At 38.5% G+C, this 17,136-nt stretch overlaps 1 protein-coding gene across 2 annotated transcripts in view; it reads left to right on the top strand.

The window, feature by feature from the left end:
• COL4A5 (collagen, type IV, alpha 5) overlaps positions 1–17,136 on the top strand; it is a 360,371-nt gene that overhangs the window by 308,517 nt on the left and 34,718 nt on the right. Inside the window, exons 38-42 of one of the 2 annotated variants that reach the window (XM_006871036.1) lie at positions 6,925–7,005; positions 7,737–7,835; positions 8,397–8,447; positions 10,300–10,485; positions 12,194–12,202. In XM_006871036.1, the coding sequence (XP_006871098.1) occupies positions 6,925–7,005; positions 7,737–7,835; positions 8,397–8,447; positions 10,300–10,485; positions 12,194–12,202 (426 nt within the window). The remainder of the gene's footprint in view (positions 1–6,924; positions 7,006–7,736; positions 7,836–8,396; positions 8,448–10,299; positions 10,486–12,193; positions 12,203–17,136) is intronic. The other variant, XM_006871035.1, reaches the window with a different exon arrangement.

Below are 17,136 nucleotides of genomic sequence, written 5' to 3'. Positions count from 1 at the left end.
ATCCTATAGAGGAGAGTGTAAGGAGCTCTGGTAGCGTAGTGGTTACGAATCGGGCTGCGAACCTTAAGGTCAGCGGTTCGAAACTACCAGCCACTTCGCGGGAGAAAGATGAGGCTTTCTACTCCCGTAAAGATTTACACCCTCGGAAACCCTGTACAGGGTCGCTATGGGTCGGAACCGACCCGACGGCACTTAACAACAACAAGCATTGTCCCTTATCAACAGCATTGTCCTTTATGATAGATCTTGACATGTTCTTTTTTATAATGAATGTGACACCATTCCTCTTCAATTTATCATTCCGGGCATAGTAAAATATGTGATTGTCAGAGTCAAGATGGTCAGTACCAGTCCATTTCAGATCACTAGTGCCTAGAATGGAGTCTTGGTGTAGCTCTTTGGGTTAATACACTGCACTGCAAGGTCGCTTTGAACCACAAGGGTGGTGGTTCAAGCTTACCCACTGCTCCTCAGAAACCCTATACAAGGTCACTATGAGTTGGTACCAACTTGGCCACACATAACAACAATGCCTAGAATATTGATGTTTATATGCTTCATTTCATTTTATGACAATTTTCATAGATTCATAATTCATATATTCTATGTTCCAATTGTTATTCTTAGATTTTAATGTTTGTAAAGTTATTTTATTTTTCCATCCAAGTATCTTGTAATTTACACATTAACCAACTTAAATTCATTTGCCTTTGCCAAGCAAAATCCTCTTCAAAGGCTTTGAACTGGAATAGCATTCCAAATATAAAAGTAGAACTCTGGTCCCCTTGTGTGACTGGCTTCATTAGCAGATTCTGTAAAACTATTGCTATTACTGAAGTAGAACTTGCATAGTAGATGTGCAGGAGGATGTTGATCAGAGATAACATACATAATTTAACTTAAAAGGAGCATTCTAAACCACTCTGGTGGTGGTGTGCTGTAGAGTCGATTCTGACTCATAGCAACCCTGTATAGGGTTTCCAAGGCTGTAAATATCAACGGGAGCAGAAAGCCTCATGTTTTTCCCATGGAACGGCTGGTAGTTTCAAACTGCTGACCTTGAGGTTAGCAGCCAGATTCATAACCTCTACCCTACCAGAGATCCTTAATTTACACTATGTTGTTGTTGTTAAGTACCGGCGAGTTCATTCCGACCCATAGCGACCCTGTATAGGGTTTCCAAGGAGCAGCAGGTGAGCTTGAACCACCGACCTTACAGTTCAAATGGCTTTGCAGTCTGGCGCATTAACCCACAGTACCACACCAGGAATCCCATTTACACTATAGGCTTCTATTTTCTTTTTTTTTAAGTATTTTTTTGTGAATTGAGTGATAATTTACATGGGAGAACATCGGTTTTACACTCATTGTTCAATCCCCTCTGTGTATCATCATTCAATAGTATTTACTTCTATTTCCTCTGTTGTTGTTGTTGTTGGGTTTTTTTGGGGGGGGGGGGGGGGAGATATATTCAAAAACACTCAACAATATATAGTCATTTAAACAACCAAAGGGTACATTCTGCAAGTCTACCTCCTGGCCGCCAGCACACAGTCTCTCTCTTTCCATGAGTCTAGAGTCCTCAGCTGCTCTCTCTCTCTCCATGTCCTCATCTCTGCCTCAATCTCTAGAGTCGCTGCTTCTCTGGATTGTTATTGTTATGTGCTGTGGAGTCAGTTCTGACTCATAGAGACCCTGTACAGGGTTTCCGAGGCTGTAAATCTTTATGGGAGCAGAAAGCCTCATCTTTCTCCCGTGGAACAGCTGGAAGTTTCAAACTGCTGACCATGAGGTTAGCAGCCCGATTCATAGCCACTACACTACCAGAGCTCCTGCTTCTCTGGATAGGGTTCCACATTCCGCTTGTGCTCTTATCCGTTGATGGTCCTGGGGTCCTCTGTTCCTGGACTGTAAGATTAACTACTGCCCTGTTTTTTGTTATAAAACGTCTACCTTTACAATTGCGACACTCACAAATAGTCATGATAACAATTATTCACTGTTGAACCATAAGAATCTTATCCCCATCTCCTTTCACCAGACCCTTCTAAGCAAGATGAAAACTATTCAGTGGGCCATGTTCCAATTTATTAATGGATGTTTACTGCTGTTTCTCTTAATTTTGAGTGGTGCTCCTCCAGCAAATAAAGGTCCCGAGTGCTTTACTACGTTCGTGTCATCACGTTCAACTCTACTTTGAGGAGGCAGCTCTTCCCCAGTCGCATTTTGAGTGCCTTCCAACGTGAGAGACTCATCTTCCGGCACTATATCTGACAATATTCTTGTGCTCTTCATTACTTCTCAATATTCAATAATCTGATACTGACAGTGTTCCACTGCTATTCATAAAGTTTTCACTGACTAAATATTTGGAGGTAGTACGTCTTTCCTTCTTCCTAGTCTTTCTTAGTCTGGAAGCTCATCTGAAACCTGTCCACCACCATGGATGACCCTGCTGGTATTTAAAATACCGGTGGCATAGCTTCCAGAATCACAGCAACACACAAGTCACCACAGTATGTCAAACTGACAGATGAGTGGTGGAAAGGAAATGAATTAGTAGCCAATAGTATATTGGTCATGAGAGTGTCATCAATACCTTTAATCATCAGACAAATGTAAATTAAAACCAATGAGATAGCTAGCACAACCTACCTTTCAGAATGACAATTATTTAAACAACTAATGTTGCCACTGACACTGACCTCACAAATTGTGCAAGGTTCTGTAGCAACTGGGACTTTGATACATCATTGTGAGTATAAAGTGGTTTAACATTTTTTTTTAAAGAAACTAAAGGCACACCTGAACCCTAACCTAGCAATTTGCACTCGTAGGTAAATGGTGATGGTTATGTGCCGTGGAGTCAGTTCCGACCCATAGCAACCCAGTACAGGGTTTCCGAGGCTGTAAATCTTTACGGGAGCAGAAAGCCTCATCTTTCTCCCACGGAACAGCTGGTAGTTTTGAACTGCTGATCTTGCGGTTTACAGCCCAATTTGTAACCACTACGTTACCAGAGCTCCTTTAGAATTTCTTTCATTCCAAATATTCTATGCCCTTGTATTTTAAGCTTTTCTTTTTCTTTTAAATGATATCTAGTTGGATTTTTTTTTTTCTGATTTGAGAGTTGGTTTTATTGAGTATCACCTACTTATATTTGCTGAGATTAGAGTTATATTAGAAGCTAATGCAATCATCTAATTTCACATTTTCCATTTAGATAACATATCTCCCCTCCCTTTAAAAAAAAAAAATCTCATGTGTCCTAGTTGCTAAGAATTAGGTTAGAAATACCTGGGCAAATACCTAAGATAAATTAAGACATACATCCACAAAAAGACATGTGTAAAAATATCCATGCCTACTTTATTGGTATGGAGTCCTGGTGTGGCTGTGTGGGTTAATGAGCCAGACTGCAAAGTCATTTGAATTGTAAGGTCGGCGGTTCAAGCTCACCAGTCACTCCTCGGAAACCCTATACAGGGTCGCTATGGGTCGGAACTGACTCGACGGCACTTAACAACAACAACTTTATTGGTGGTGGTGGTGGTGGTTGTGTGTCACTGAGTCGGCTCCAACTCATAGGGTTTGTGAGGCTATAAATCTTTACGGTAGCAGAAAGACTCATCTTTCTTCCACAGATGGTCTGGTGGATTTGAACTGCTAACCTTGCAGTTAGCAGCCCAACTTAAATCCCACTATGCTACCATAGCTCCTTTAACAGCTTTATTAGTAATAGCTAAAAATTAGAAACATACCAGGTTTCTATAAATAGGAGAATGGATTTTTTTTTTTTAAGTTTTTATTGTGAATTGAGTGATAGTTTGCACGGGAGAATGTCGATTTTTTACACTCATCCTTTCATTACAATGATTACAGTCCCCTCCATGCATCATCATTCAACAGGATTTGCTTCTATTCCCTCTTTTTTTGTGTGTGTGGGGAGGGATGTACACAAAAACACTCAGGAATATATAATCATTTGGGGAGGGGGGGGGGATGTACACAAAAACACTCAGGAATATATAATCATTTAAACAACCAAAGGGCACATTCTGCAAGCCTGCCTCCTGGCTGCCAGCACACAGCCTTTCTCTTTCCATGAGTCTAGAGTCCATTGATGGTCCCAGGGTCCTCTGTTCCTGGAATATAAGATTAACCACTCCCCCCTTTATGTTACAAAATGTCTACCTCTACAGTTGTGACAGTTGCAATGAATCATGATAACAATTATTGAATCATAAGAATCTTATCCCCATCTCCTTTCACCAGACCCATCTAGACAAGATGAAAACTAGTCAGTGGGGATTCTACCTTCCCCCCCACACTCTGAAACTAAACTCCCTCTTGAAACCTTATAAGCTAGTCACATCATGCCTTTATCACTCCCTAATTTTAGGTAGCCAATATCTAAGTTGCCTGTCCCTATCAGCCCTGTATACAGAGGGGATAGGGTTGATACTTGACATGAAGACGCCTTCCCTTCTCAGTTGGTATTTTGAGCTACTACATCCATAAATATAGGTCAAGTTCATCAAATTGTAGCAATTTATACTTCATTCCTTTATCAAAAATTGTTTTTTGTTATCTTCCTCTAGTTGAGATCTGATCATCAAGCCGTCCAGGATTGGTCAAATGGGTACTATCTAGAAGTTTGGGAGAATGGATGTTTTTAATAGACAAAATCTAGTAACAACACAAATCTCCAGTAATAGGTAGATTGATTTATGAATGTGTGATACATACATGCAATGGAATCCTACCAATTCTACTAGTGTATAGTTAATTTTTCAGCCAAAATCCATTGGACATCAGCAGTCATATCCCTTGTTCCATGTCCTATTCTGAATCCAGCTTGAGCCTCTGGAAGTTCTCTGTCAATGTCGTTTCTGTATTACCTTTACTAAAACTTTACTCACATGGATATCAGAGAGATTGATGAATTCCGCATTCCATTGGGTCAGCTCTTTGGAATGGGCACAAATACAAATCTCTTCCAATCAGTCGGCCAGGTATTGCCTCCAGTGCCACCTCATTTTGTGGAAATATTTCAGTTTTTATTCCATCAATTCCTGGTGCCTTGTTTTTGCCAATTCCTTCAAAGCAACTTGGACTTCTTCCTTCACTATCAATGGTTTTGAGTATCATTGATGTCTAATGGATCTTAACTGAAAGCAGAGAATACCTGTGCTTTATGGACTACGCAAAGGCTTTCAATTGTGTGGATCCTGACAAGCTATGGACAACATTGCAAAGTATGAGTATTCTGGAACACTTAAATTGTGCTCATGAGGAAGGAATCGGTACATGGACCAAGAGGCAGTTGTTTGAAAAGAACATGGGAACACTGAATGGTTTAAAATTATAAAGGTGTGCAACAGGGTTTTATTCTTTCACCATACTTATTCAACCTGTATGCCGAGCAAATAATCCGAGAAGTGAGGTTATATGAAGAAAAATGTGGCATCAGGATTGGAGGAAGACTCATTAACAACCTGGGATGTGCAGATGATACAACCTTGCTTGTTGAAAGTGAAGAGGACTTAAAACATTTACTGATGAAGATCAAAGAGCACAGCCTTCGGTATGGATTACATCTCAATGTAAAGAAAACAAAAATACTTACCACTGGACCAATACACAGCATTCTTATCAATGGAGAAAAGATTGAGGTTGTCAAGGACTTTATTCTCCTTGGATGAACCATCAACACTCATGGAAGCAGCGGTCAAGAAATCAAAGACGTATTGCGTTAGGCAAATCTACTGCACATGACCTTTTTAAAGTATTGACGAGCAAAGATGTCAGCTTGACAAATAAGGTGCACCTGACCCAGGCCTTGGCATACTCAATAACCTCATATACATGTGAAAGCTGAAAAGTCAATAAGGAAGACCGTACAATAATTGAGAAGAATATTGAAAGTGCCATGGGCTGCCAAAACAAACAGATTTGTATTGGAAGAAGTACAGCCAGAGTGCTCCTTGGAGACCAGGATGGTCAAACTTCATCTCTCATACTTTGGACATATTGTTAGGAGGGACCAGTCACTGGAGTTGGATATCATATTTGGTAAGGTGGAGGGTCAGAGAAAAAGAGGAAGACCTCCAACGAGATGGATTGGCCAAGTGGCAGCATCAATAGGCTCAAGAGTGGCAATAATTGTGAGGTTGGCCCAGGACCAGGCAGTGTTTCGTTCTGTTATACATAGGGTCGCTATGAGTCGGTATGGACTTGTTGGCACCTAACAACAATAACAACATAGTTATTTTTATACTTATGAATATATGATTATGCCCATCATTTTCACCTTCCATATTGGAGATACATATTTGCTTTCTGGCTAATACACTTCATGCACAGCCACTGCCCATCTGTCAGTGGAGACTTGCATGTGACTTTGATAGTGAACAGGTTTCTGAGAAAGAAAGGCCTGGTGACCTCCTTCCAAAAAAAAATCAGTCTGTGAAAATCCTGTGGTTCACAAAAGTTTGTGATCTGCAACTCGTCATTCTCTTTGTGTGGCATCACCATGAGTTGAGGGTCAACTTGACTGCAGTGAACAATAAAAAGCAACCAGATAAATAAATTTAAAACTTAATTTAAATATATGTACTGACTCCACGGTACTTAACACAACAACATATGTTGTTGTTGTGTTAAGTGCCGTCGAGTCGGTTCTGATCCATAGCGACCCTGTTGTAGAGGGTTTCCGAGGAGTGGCTGGTGAGCTTGAACCACCAACCTTGCTGTTCAAACCGACTTTGCAGTCCAGCACATAAAGTGTAAATACCAGCATCTTTTGGGTTTTCTTTCTGTTCTTCACCATTTATTTGCCAACACTATAAATTGGAAGTCTGAATTGTACCTCTCAAAGCAAAGCAGAATTTCCTTTGTTTTTCAATTGATCTTTTACCCTAGGAACCCCTGGCCTTCCAGGACCAAAAGGTATTGATGGTCCTCCTGGGAACCCTGGCCTTCCGGGAGACCCTGGTCCTATTGGTAAGCATGAAAAAAACAAGAGTTTGTTGTTGTGTAAAATGAAGGCTCATAATCCATGTGGGAAAGTCACTTCTTTTTGTGGGGGCTGTGAACATTTTCAAGACAAGGAAACATTGTGAGCATTAGCTTAACCTTACTAGTTTGTTACATACCAAGTGAACTGCTCTTAATAAAAGTTACTTCAAATCATTATGGAATCTATTTTCTGGGCTTTGGTTTCTTTGGGGAGATTTCTCAAGTATCATTATAGCACATAGAAACTCTGATTTTTAGAATGGCTTAGTGTAACAGTTTTGTTTATTTACTGGCTTCTAAAGCAAATCACTTCTTTTGACCCCACACATCAGGCATATAATGTCCCTCCTTCCCACCATACTCTCTTAGTGTAAGAGCCATCAAATGGGTTCTGACTCATAGCTACCCTGCATAGGGTTTCTGAAACTGTAAATCTTCATGGGAACAGAAAGCCTCATCTTTCTCCCAAAGGGTCAGTTTTCATGTTGGACTTCCTATAGTCCTAGTGTGATGCTGTAGGATATACCCTGGGCTGTAACCCTAAGGTTGCCTGTTCAAACCCACTCAGAAATCCTATACTGGTTCACGGTGAGTCAAAACCAACTTTGCGGCACTTAAGGACTACAGCAACTGAAGCTAGCATGTAGAGAATGGGAAGTGAGGAAGGAAAAGGCCGTTGAGGAGGCAAATGTAAACCAACATTCTCTATTCTTTAGGTGGTGGAGGTCGTCCTGGCCCACCAGGGCCTCCAGGTGATAAAGGCACACCAGGTCAAGATGGTATTCCTGGACCAGCTGGACAGAAGGGTGAACCAGGTGCTGTATTTTTAAAATATTTTCTAGTTTTCTAATTTCCTCAATGTCTACCGTAACATTTGCCCTCTTTTCTCAGCTCTTGATGAAATTACATCCTTTTTCTTAGCTTTTAAGCTACCACAGACTTCTTTCCCATTCCTAAATACCCTTTTCCTTTCCATCCTAAGGGTATTGTCTTACTCTCACATTTGCTGATCAAGCTGCATTCTTGTTGAAAACTCCTTTGTTGCCCAATTTTTCACATCAGGAAAATGTTCATTTTTCCAAACTTCTGAAGATGACCTTTCCTATGCAATATATATTCCATTTTTACATATTCATATAACATAGGGATACAGAGATATATTTGACAGCTCAATATGAATAGAATATATGTTTATTCTCTTCTGATGTTATTTTCTTATGTTAGCATTATAGTTCCATGTTGAAATAAGTCTTTTCTAAATTCCATGTAAATGTACATTATTATACTTAATAAAAATCTTAATGATCTGAAAATGATTTGTCCTTATTCCAATTATTATTATCATTTTGAGATTTCTTTTTTTTTTACCCTAACAGGTCAACCAGGCTTTGGAATCCCAGGACCCCCTGGACTCCCAGGACTTACTGGTAAACGTTAATGAAACATGCTAAATCAGTCCATAAAAAGAATATTCTTTAGCACACTTGTTTTTCCATCTGTACCATTTAGTGTGAAGAATGCATTTACAAACCCAGAAAGTGCAAAGACAGAGTTTTCTCTTTAAAGCATTTCTTATTTATCTATTTAGTATATGGAGCCAACCTGTCTAAAAATGCATCATTAAGGAAATGTACATCTCGTTATTAATTTAATAAATAAACACTAAGGAAATAAAGGAATTACTAAAAGTAAAATTGTAAGAAAAGGTCAATTTCAGTATGAATAGTTTTTTGTGTGTTTTTTTGCGGGGGTGGTGGTAAAAGTCATTTTACTCTAGATAAAATGCAAGCTCTAAATCCAATGTATTACACTGGCCAATCTGATAAACCACAGAGTCAAGTTTCACAATTAAAATTGTTCACTTCTGATTAGTTTTAAAACTTTTTTAGCTGTAAAATAAAATAATCTCCACCTCCCCTCTCCCCAACCATGGAAGCAATGTCAAGGTAATTTAAGGAAACACAGTAGAACTATATATAAATCAATAAAATTATCTCTTGGAAACTCAGTCTGAATTTACTTCTTGCATGTTTGGATGGATGTTTGCACACATACACATCTATGTTTCTTCTTTTGTACTTACTCTCATTAAGTAGCAAGCAGTTAATTACATGAACTTTTCGAAGCGCCCTTGTGTTTATGTATGTGTGTGCATATATGTTGTTGTTGAGTGCTGTTGAGTTGGTTTTGATGCATAGTAACCCCTGTATAGGGCTTCCAAGAAGCAGCTGGTGAGTTTAAACTACTGACCTTTTGGTTAGTAGTCCAGTGCTTATCCTACAATACCATACCAGAATACATGTACACACATATATAGGTATGCATATGTTCATGTTCTGAAATGAACATTGGCTATTTTATGGAGGCTTTTCTCAAACACAAAGGAATCCTGGTGGGTTTTTGTCAGACATTGGATTTCTAACTGCAAGGTCAGTGTTTCAAACCCACCAGTCACTCCACAGGAAAAAGATGGAGCTATCTACTCTTGTAAAGATTTACAGTCTAGGAAACTCTACATAGGGTCCCTATAAGTCAGTTTGATTTGTTTTCCTCTAACATACACAATCCTATACAGTACCACACAATCCTATACAGGACCACTATGAGTCAGAACCAACTCGATGACACTTAACAACAACGTACACGTCTCCTAGAAATTCTGATATCCTCTCATGATTCCAACTTGAAAACTCTTGCTTTTGTATGTCACTGTTTTATATCCCCTAGGTTTGCTGATAGTGTAGAAAAGATGTTGAGAGCAGTTTATCTTGATTGCCATTATAAATCTTGAGCAGAAAGGTCTTCAGGGACACCTGGTTACCACTAAAGATCCATATCTTCCATTAATCTCAAAATTAGACTCAAAACAATTGTTTTAGGAATTTCTCCCAGCCAGATACTGTTTACATTTTTTTTTCTCATAGGTGCTAGTCAGATCATCATCAGGATGAAAGAAAGCTATTATTGTTTCTAAACTTCTATGCATGTTCTAACAAATGCTTCTGACAATAAATACATAATACGAGGGGCCTTCAAAAAGCTCATGAGAAAATTAAATGAAAAGATAATGGAAATTCTCCACGAACTTTTTGAAGCCTTCCCATATTTAACAGTAAGAATGTTTTTTGGGGGGATGGGTTGAGGATTTTACAATGACCATAGTAAATACCCGTACTTGCTCTTTCTAGTAAGTAATGAAATGTAATGTTTTTGTGTTATAACTAAGTCTGTAACTCTGTGTTGTTTAATGTGATCTCTAATGTCACTTTGCCTTCATAGGTCAAAAGGGTGATGGAGGATTGCCTGGCATTCCAGGAAACCCTGGTCTTCCAGGTCCTAAAGGTGAACCAGGTTTTCAGGGTTTCCCTGGTGTGCAGGGTCCCCCAGGCCCTCCTGGTTCTCCAGGACCTGCTCTAGAAGGCCCCAAAGGCAATCCCGGGTCCCAAGGTCTTCCTGGGAGACCAGGTATGTACTTCAGTGGTAGGCGGGTGGTGTATTTATTAGTCCAAGTATTGCGTTTTGCTGGTAGGTTATCAAGTCTTTTTTGCAAGTACTTTGGAGTTTTTCATTGAAGAACTTGCGAGCAGAGAGCTTGGTGTATACCCAGCTCCATCCATTGTCATGGCATCTAATAATTCTTTTCAGTTACATGTTTTATCATTCATTAAAGTTGAAGTTAAGCAGAATAACTTGGAGGAAAACGAGGACATCACAGTTTTATTAGTCGCTTTATGAAAGGTAAAATTATACGATAACCTGGCAGCATAATGCTCTCTGCATTTTTAAATGTGTGCTTCTCAGCATGTCATCACAGAAATTCTAGTGGTCACTCAATAGATGCTTGTGGTCCATACCGGAAGTGTTCCTATGGTTCTGTCATGAGCAACAAATGTCAATAGGCACAAGAAACAGATTTTATCTTCCCTAGGAACTAGGCAATCAAATTTGTCTTCATCATCACAGCATGATCAAATTGAATTATAATCTCTTCATACCTACCTGATGTCTGCACCTCATTTGTCTTGTGTAAACTGCTCTAGTAATTGCCACTTTGCATCCAATGTTCACCTTGTCACTTTGTGTCTGTGCAGTGTCATTTCATTTTACTAATTTTATCCTGTGTTAGTTTTGCTGAGTCCTGTCACTGGTGATACATGATGAACATATTTTTTATGTTTCAGGTCATTGAAAACTTGGCCTTCATTGATTTAAAAAAGAGCAAGTCTAAGATTAAAGAAACAAAGCAATCACCCTTTTACTCCTTGAAAATCTGACTTTTTAAAAATGCATTTAAAAGTGAAGAATATCATCTAAATTATAGTAAAGTCATTAGAGTTAATTTTTGAAAACTATGTTTTACAAACATAAATTAAATGGAATCATTTACTGTGTTCAGAAGATCATTCTCAAAATTAGATTCTCATTGGTCTGATTTGATTATTTATATAGGATATTATTTCTTATTTTACCTATGTTTACTATTGAATAAAATCGGTGAAAATCTCAGCAAAGTTAACTCACTTGCATGTAATGTAAAAAATTGAAGTAAATATCTTGCTCAGTTATGCATGCCATAATTTGAATAAACCAAACTATTATCCTTTTATATTTTAATTAGCACTGTAGTTATTCTCACTAGTAATGGAGCTCACTGTTAAACATTACTTTAAAATATTTCAACATAAAGCAATTAGTCACAAAGGCTATTAAAATCTACTATTAAATTACAGAATCACAAAAGCTATTAAAATTACCATTTCTAAAGAAACAGTAAGAAAAGTAGTCAGATGATTAACACACATCTCATGAGTGTGTGTAACTTCTTAATTTGTTCATAAACTGCAAATTAAAATGGAATTTTAAACCAAGTTGCTGTTAGAATTGATTGTTCTATTCTGAGCTCTTAATAATGATGATTATAAAAATGATTTCTGGCCTTTCAAAATATGTAACACGTTCTGTTTTATTTTAATATTGACTCTAAGTGGTGATAATTTGGTTTATATTCACGTGCATGAGCATGAACTTTTAGAGTATGCTTTTATTGAAGTAAATTTTAACTTGAAAGAGTTTAGTGTAATGCTTTAGTTTCTTGATATTTCTAACAGTTTTGATATTTTTCCCTTTTGCTTATGATGACATTGGACTTTGGTGAACTCTGATCCCTATCTAGGTCCTCCAGGTTAGCTCTTTAACTGAAAACTAGTAACTGCATGACGTTTAAAATTTTCTTACATATTTATATACATATGTTTAGATACGTATATATATATATATATGTATGTGTATGTGTGTATGTTGTATACATATGGTTACCTATGTATGTTTATTTATATATATACATATACACACACACATATACCTAATGCTTTCAATTATTCAAATATATTTTAAGAGCATATATGTCAATTCAATTCTTACATGTTGACTTGTTTCCACAAGTTGTAAGGAATTTGTCGAGTCCAGGGTTTCTGTCTGTTGGAATGACTCAGAGTGATCTAATTAGGAAGTCAAATGTAGCATTTCAAATTTTATATGTACATGTCCCTTTTTGTTGAAAATTACACTACTCAAGAAAAGATTGTACAAAGGGGCTTCAAAAAGTTCGTAGGAAAATTGAGTTTTTCGGTGAACTTTTGAAGCCTCCTTGTATATTTTACCTTTACCTTCAGAATAGAGTAAATTTCCTGTCATTGTCTTCTATATTAATAGATGGGCAAATGAAATTGGACTGTCCTTCAAGAAGGTATTTTTTTTTAAAAAAACAATGTTGTTGTTGTTGTTGTCAGGTGCCATCAAGTCGGAACCGACTCATAGCGACCCTATGCACAGCAGAACGAAACAATGTCCCATCCTGGGCCAACCTCACTACCGCTGCCACACTTGAGTCCATCAATGATGCCACCTGGCCAATCCATCTCGTTAGAGGTCTTCCTCTTTTTCTCTGACCCTCCCCCTTACCCAGCATGACATCCTTCTCCAACGATTGTTTCCTCCAGACCATATGTCCAAAGTAGGAGAGATGAAGCTTAGCCATCCTGGCCTCCAAGGAGCACTCTGGCTGCACTTCTTCCAAAACAGATCTATTGGTTCTTTTGGCAGTCCATGGCACTTTCAGTATTCTCCTCCAACACCACAACTCAAAGGCATCAATTCTTCTAAGATCTTCCTTATTCACTGTCCAGCTTTCGCATCCATATGAGGCTATTGAAAACACAATGGCCTGGGTCAGGCGCACCTTAGTCCTCAAGCTGACATCTCTGTTCTTCAATACTTTAAAACGTTCCTGTGCTGCAGATTTGCCCAGTGCAATACGTCGTCTGATCTCTTGACTGCTGCATCTGCGAGTGTTGATAGTTGATCCAAATAATAGGTATTATTTGTAAATCTGGTCAAATATGCGACTCTTGACTTGCCATAATTCTGTGGCTTTTCATATCATCTCATCCTCACATTTTGGGTTGTCCCAAAGTTCTACATTCTACTGCTGTAAAAATGGCCCAATAGACAGAGTAACAGAGAAAATATCAATGCAATCAGCTCAGATTAGAAGCATCTCTACCTTATTTCCATTGTTGTTAAGTACCATGAAGTCGGTTCTGACTCATAGTGACCCTACAAAGGGTTTCCGAGGCTGTAAATCTTTACAGGATCAGACCGCTTCATCTTTCTCCCACAGCAGAGAGGCTAGTAGTTTTGAACTGCTGACCTTGCGGTTCACAGACACCCCCCCACCCCCACCCCACCCCCGATTTGTAACCACTATGCTTGCAGAACTCCTTAAACCAAAGAATGATTACCAAGAACTGTTGTTGTTGTTGTTAAGTGCCGTTGAGTCAGTTTTGACCCATAGCGACCCTGTACAGGGTTTCTGAGGGTGTAAATCTTTACGGGAGTAGAAAGCCTCATCTTTCTCCCACGGAGCGGCTGGTAGTTTCGAACCGCTGACCTTAAGGTTCACAGGCCGATTCGTAACCACTACGCTACCAAGAACTATCAGGTGGAAAATTGCTGATCCATAGTGAAAGACTTAATCAAAACTAAAACCCAATCAAAACTAAGAAGGGCCAAATGTGTAAATGTGTTTATTGTTATTCAAGATAAATAGCCTTTTCAAATGTCTAAGGAAGAACTAAATGGGAGTGGAAATAAGCCTACTCCTAAAGTCTGTTGTGGGGAATGTTAGGAAATTTTCTCTTCTTATAAATTTAAAATTCATAAATCGTCAAGATACTTTTTAGAAAGTCATCTATCTGTCTATCTGAACTAATTCCATAGTTTCTTGTTGTTACTGTTAGGTGCTTTCAAGTCAGTTCTGACTCATAGTGGCCCTATGTACAACGGAACAAAACACTGCCCTGTGCATTGTCAACAATCCTTCCGATGTTTGAGCCCATTGTTGCAGCCACCACGTCAGTTCATCTCATTGAGATCTTTCTCTTTTTCGCTGACCCTCTCTCTATTTTACTAGTCATGATGTCCTTTTCCAGGGTTTGAGCCTGACTTTTAAGGAGCATTCTGGCTGTATTTTTTCCAACCCAGATATATTCTTTATTCTGGTAGTTTATGGCCTATTCAATATTCTCTACCAACACAGGTAATTCAAAGGGCAGCAATTCTTCTTCAGTATTTCTTATTCATTTTCCAGCTTTCACATGTATATGAGGTGCTTGAAATACCATGGCTTGGATCCTGTGCACCTTAATCCTCAAAATGACATCTTCTTTAACACTTTAAAGAGGTCTTTTGTAGTAGATTTGCCCAATGTAAATTTCTTGACTGCTGCTTCCAAAGGCATTGATTGTGGATGGATCCCCGAGTAAAATGAAATTCAGTTGTTTATCAGGATGCTGTTTATTAATCCAGTTGCAAGGGATTTCGTTTTCTTTATGTTGAGATGTAATCCATATTGGAAGCTGTGGTCTTTGATCTAAGTCTTTCAGATCCTCTTCACTTTTAGCAAGGAAGCATATGGCTTGTTGTTAATGAACCTTTGGATTATTTGCTCAGCATACAGATTGAATAAGTACGGTTAAAGGACACAAGCCTAATGCAAACCTTTACTGCTTTTAAAACACTCAACATTCCCTTGTTCTGTTTAAACAACTTCCACTTTTACAGGTTCTACGTGAGCACAATTAAATGTTCTGAAATTGCCATTCTTCATAATTTGTTATGATCTACACAGTTGAATGCCTATTTCATATTCCATAAAAAAACACAACTAAACATCTTTCACATATTTTCTGTTGACAGTCAAGATCCATCTGACATCGGTAATAATGTTTCTCATTCATTTCTTCTTTTAAATATGCTTAAATTTCTGGCCATTCCCTATGTACTGCTGCAACCATTTTAAAATTATATTTAGCAAAATTTTACTTGGGTGTGCTAGTCAGCAAAATTTTACTGGGGTATGATAACAATATTGTTCAATAATCTTTGCATTTTGTTGGGTCACCTTTCTTTGAAACAGGTACAAATATGGATCTCTTCCAATCGGGTGGCCACATAGCTAGCTGACTTCCAAAATTCTTGTTGTGGATGAGTAACACCTCCAACACTGCACCACTTTGTTGACACATCTCACTTGGTATTCTGTTAATTCCTGGCATCTTGTTTTTTGCCAGTGCCTTCAGTGCAGCTTGGGCTTCTTTCTCCCATACCATCAGTTCTTGATTATATGTTACCTCCTGAAATGGTTGAACCTTTATCAGTTCTTTTTGATACATTGACATTGTATATACCGTCCATCTTCTTTTGATGCCTCCTTCATTGTTCAATATTTTACCCTTAATATTTTGCTTTGTTGTTGTTAAGTACCATTGGATCGATTCATACTCATAACAACCTTGTGATTGTTGTTGTTGTTGTTATTAAGTGCCGTTGAGCCAGTTCCAACTCATTGTGACCCTGTATAGGGTTTCCAAGGAGTAGCTGGTGGGCTTGAACAACCAACCTTGTAGTTAGCAGTCCAGTGCTTATCCTAAAGCGCCACACTAGGACTCATGGTTAGCAGTCAATATTTTGCTTTGTGGTTGTTGTTAAGTTCTGTCTACTCAGTTCTGACTCACAGTGACCCTGTATAGGGTTTCCGAGGAGTGGCTGGTGGGTTTGAACCAGTGACCTTGTGGTTAGCAGTCCAGTTCATATCCCACAGCACCATACTATTTTGCTTACTCCTCTTCTAATTCACTATCTTATAGAGCCAAAGAATGTCAGATATAGAAGGGACCAAAGGAAACTGAAGCTGTTAAGAAGATTGTTCAAGGTCATACTGTTAGTTATTAGCATAGCTAGGACTTTCATGTAGGGCTCCTCAGTGCTTGGTTAAGTATTTATTCTACTAGTAATGTTATATCACCCTTCCACAAAGACAGTTGGATGGTTTGAGGTACATAATCTGGCCCCTTGTTCTAGTTATAAATACACTGAGTGATGAAGTGAAATTACTTTGCCCATTTTAGAAGACTCTTAGCCATGTATCTGTCTGACTCCTGCCTCTACTTTCTCATTTCCTGTAACTTTTAAAGCTTCATCAAACCTTTAGTAGCTATTTCTTGTGTACTTCCTAAGTGGATGTCATGAAAAATATTAAGATAAGTGCAGGTTGTTTAACTAACACCAAAATAAAGACTAGGATGTACTTTGAAGTATAGACAATCCCTGAGTTACAAGCAAGATCAGTTCTTAAGTATATCTTTAAGTCAGCACAGGTACATGTGGTTCTTTTTTTGTATAAGTCAAATGTTTGTCTTGTATTTAGTATGTAGGCGGGCGAATAATGAGGCTTTCTGCTCCCATAAAGATTTCCAGCCTCAGAAACCCTGTACAGGGTCTCTATGAGTTGGAACTGACTCCATGGCACATAACAACAACAATAAGTTTTGTTACTAGGGTTCTAGTTCATATATGCACGGGTTTATTTCAAACAAAGTTTGCTTAAATATGTATCTGTGCACAGGAATGGCTGCAAACTACTACTCTCAGTAACACACTTATCTTAGTCTCGTTGTTAGGTGCCATCGAGTCGGTACCGACTCATAGTGACCTTATGCACAGCAGAACGAAACACTGCCCAATCCTGGGCCAACCTCACTACTGTTGCCACGCTTG

This window comes from Chrysochloris asiatica, unplaced genomic scaffold (assembly GCF_000296735.1).
Source record: "Chrysochloris asiatica unplaced genomic scaffold, ChrAsi1.0 scaffold00159, whole genome shotgun sequence".
In the NCBI taxonomy this organism is placed as follows: domain Eukaryota; kingdom Metazoa; phylum Chordata; class Mammalia; order Afrosoricida; family Chrysochloridae; genus Chrysochloris; species Chrysochloris asiatica.
Note: the sequence above shows the minus strand (reverse complement) of the source record. Positions and strands in the feature narration are given on the sequence as shown.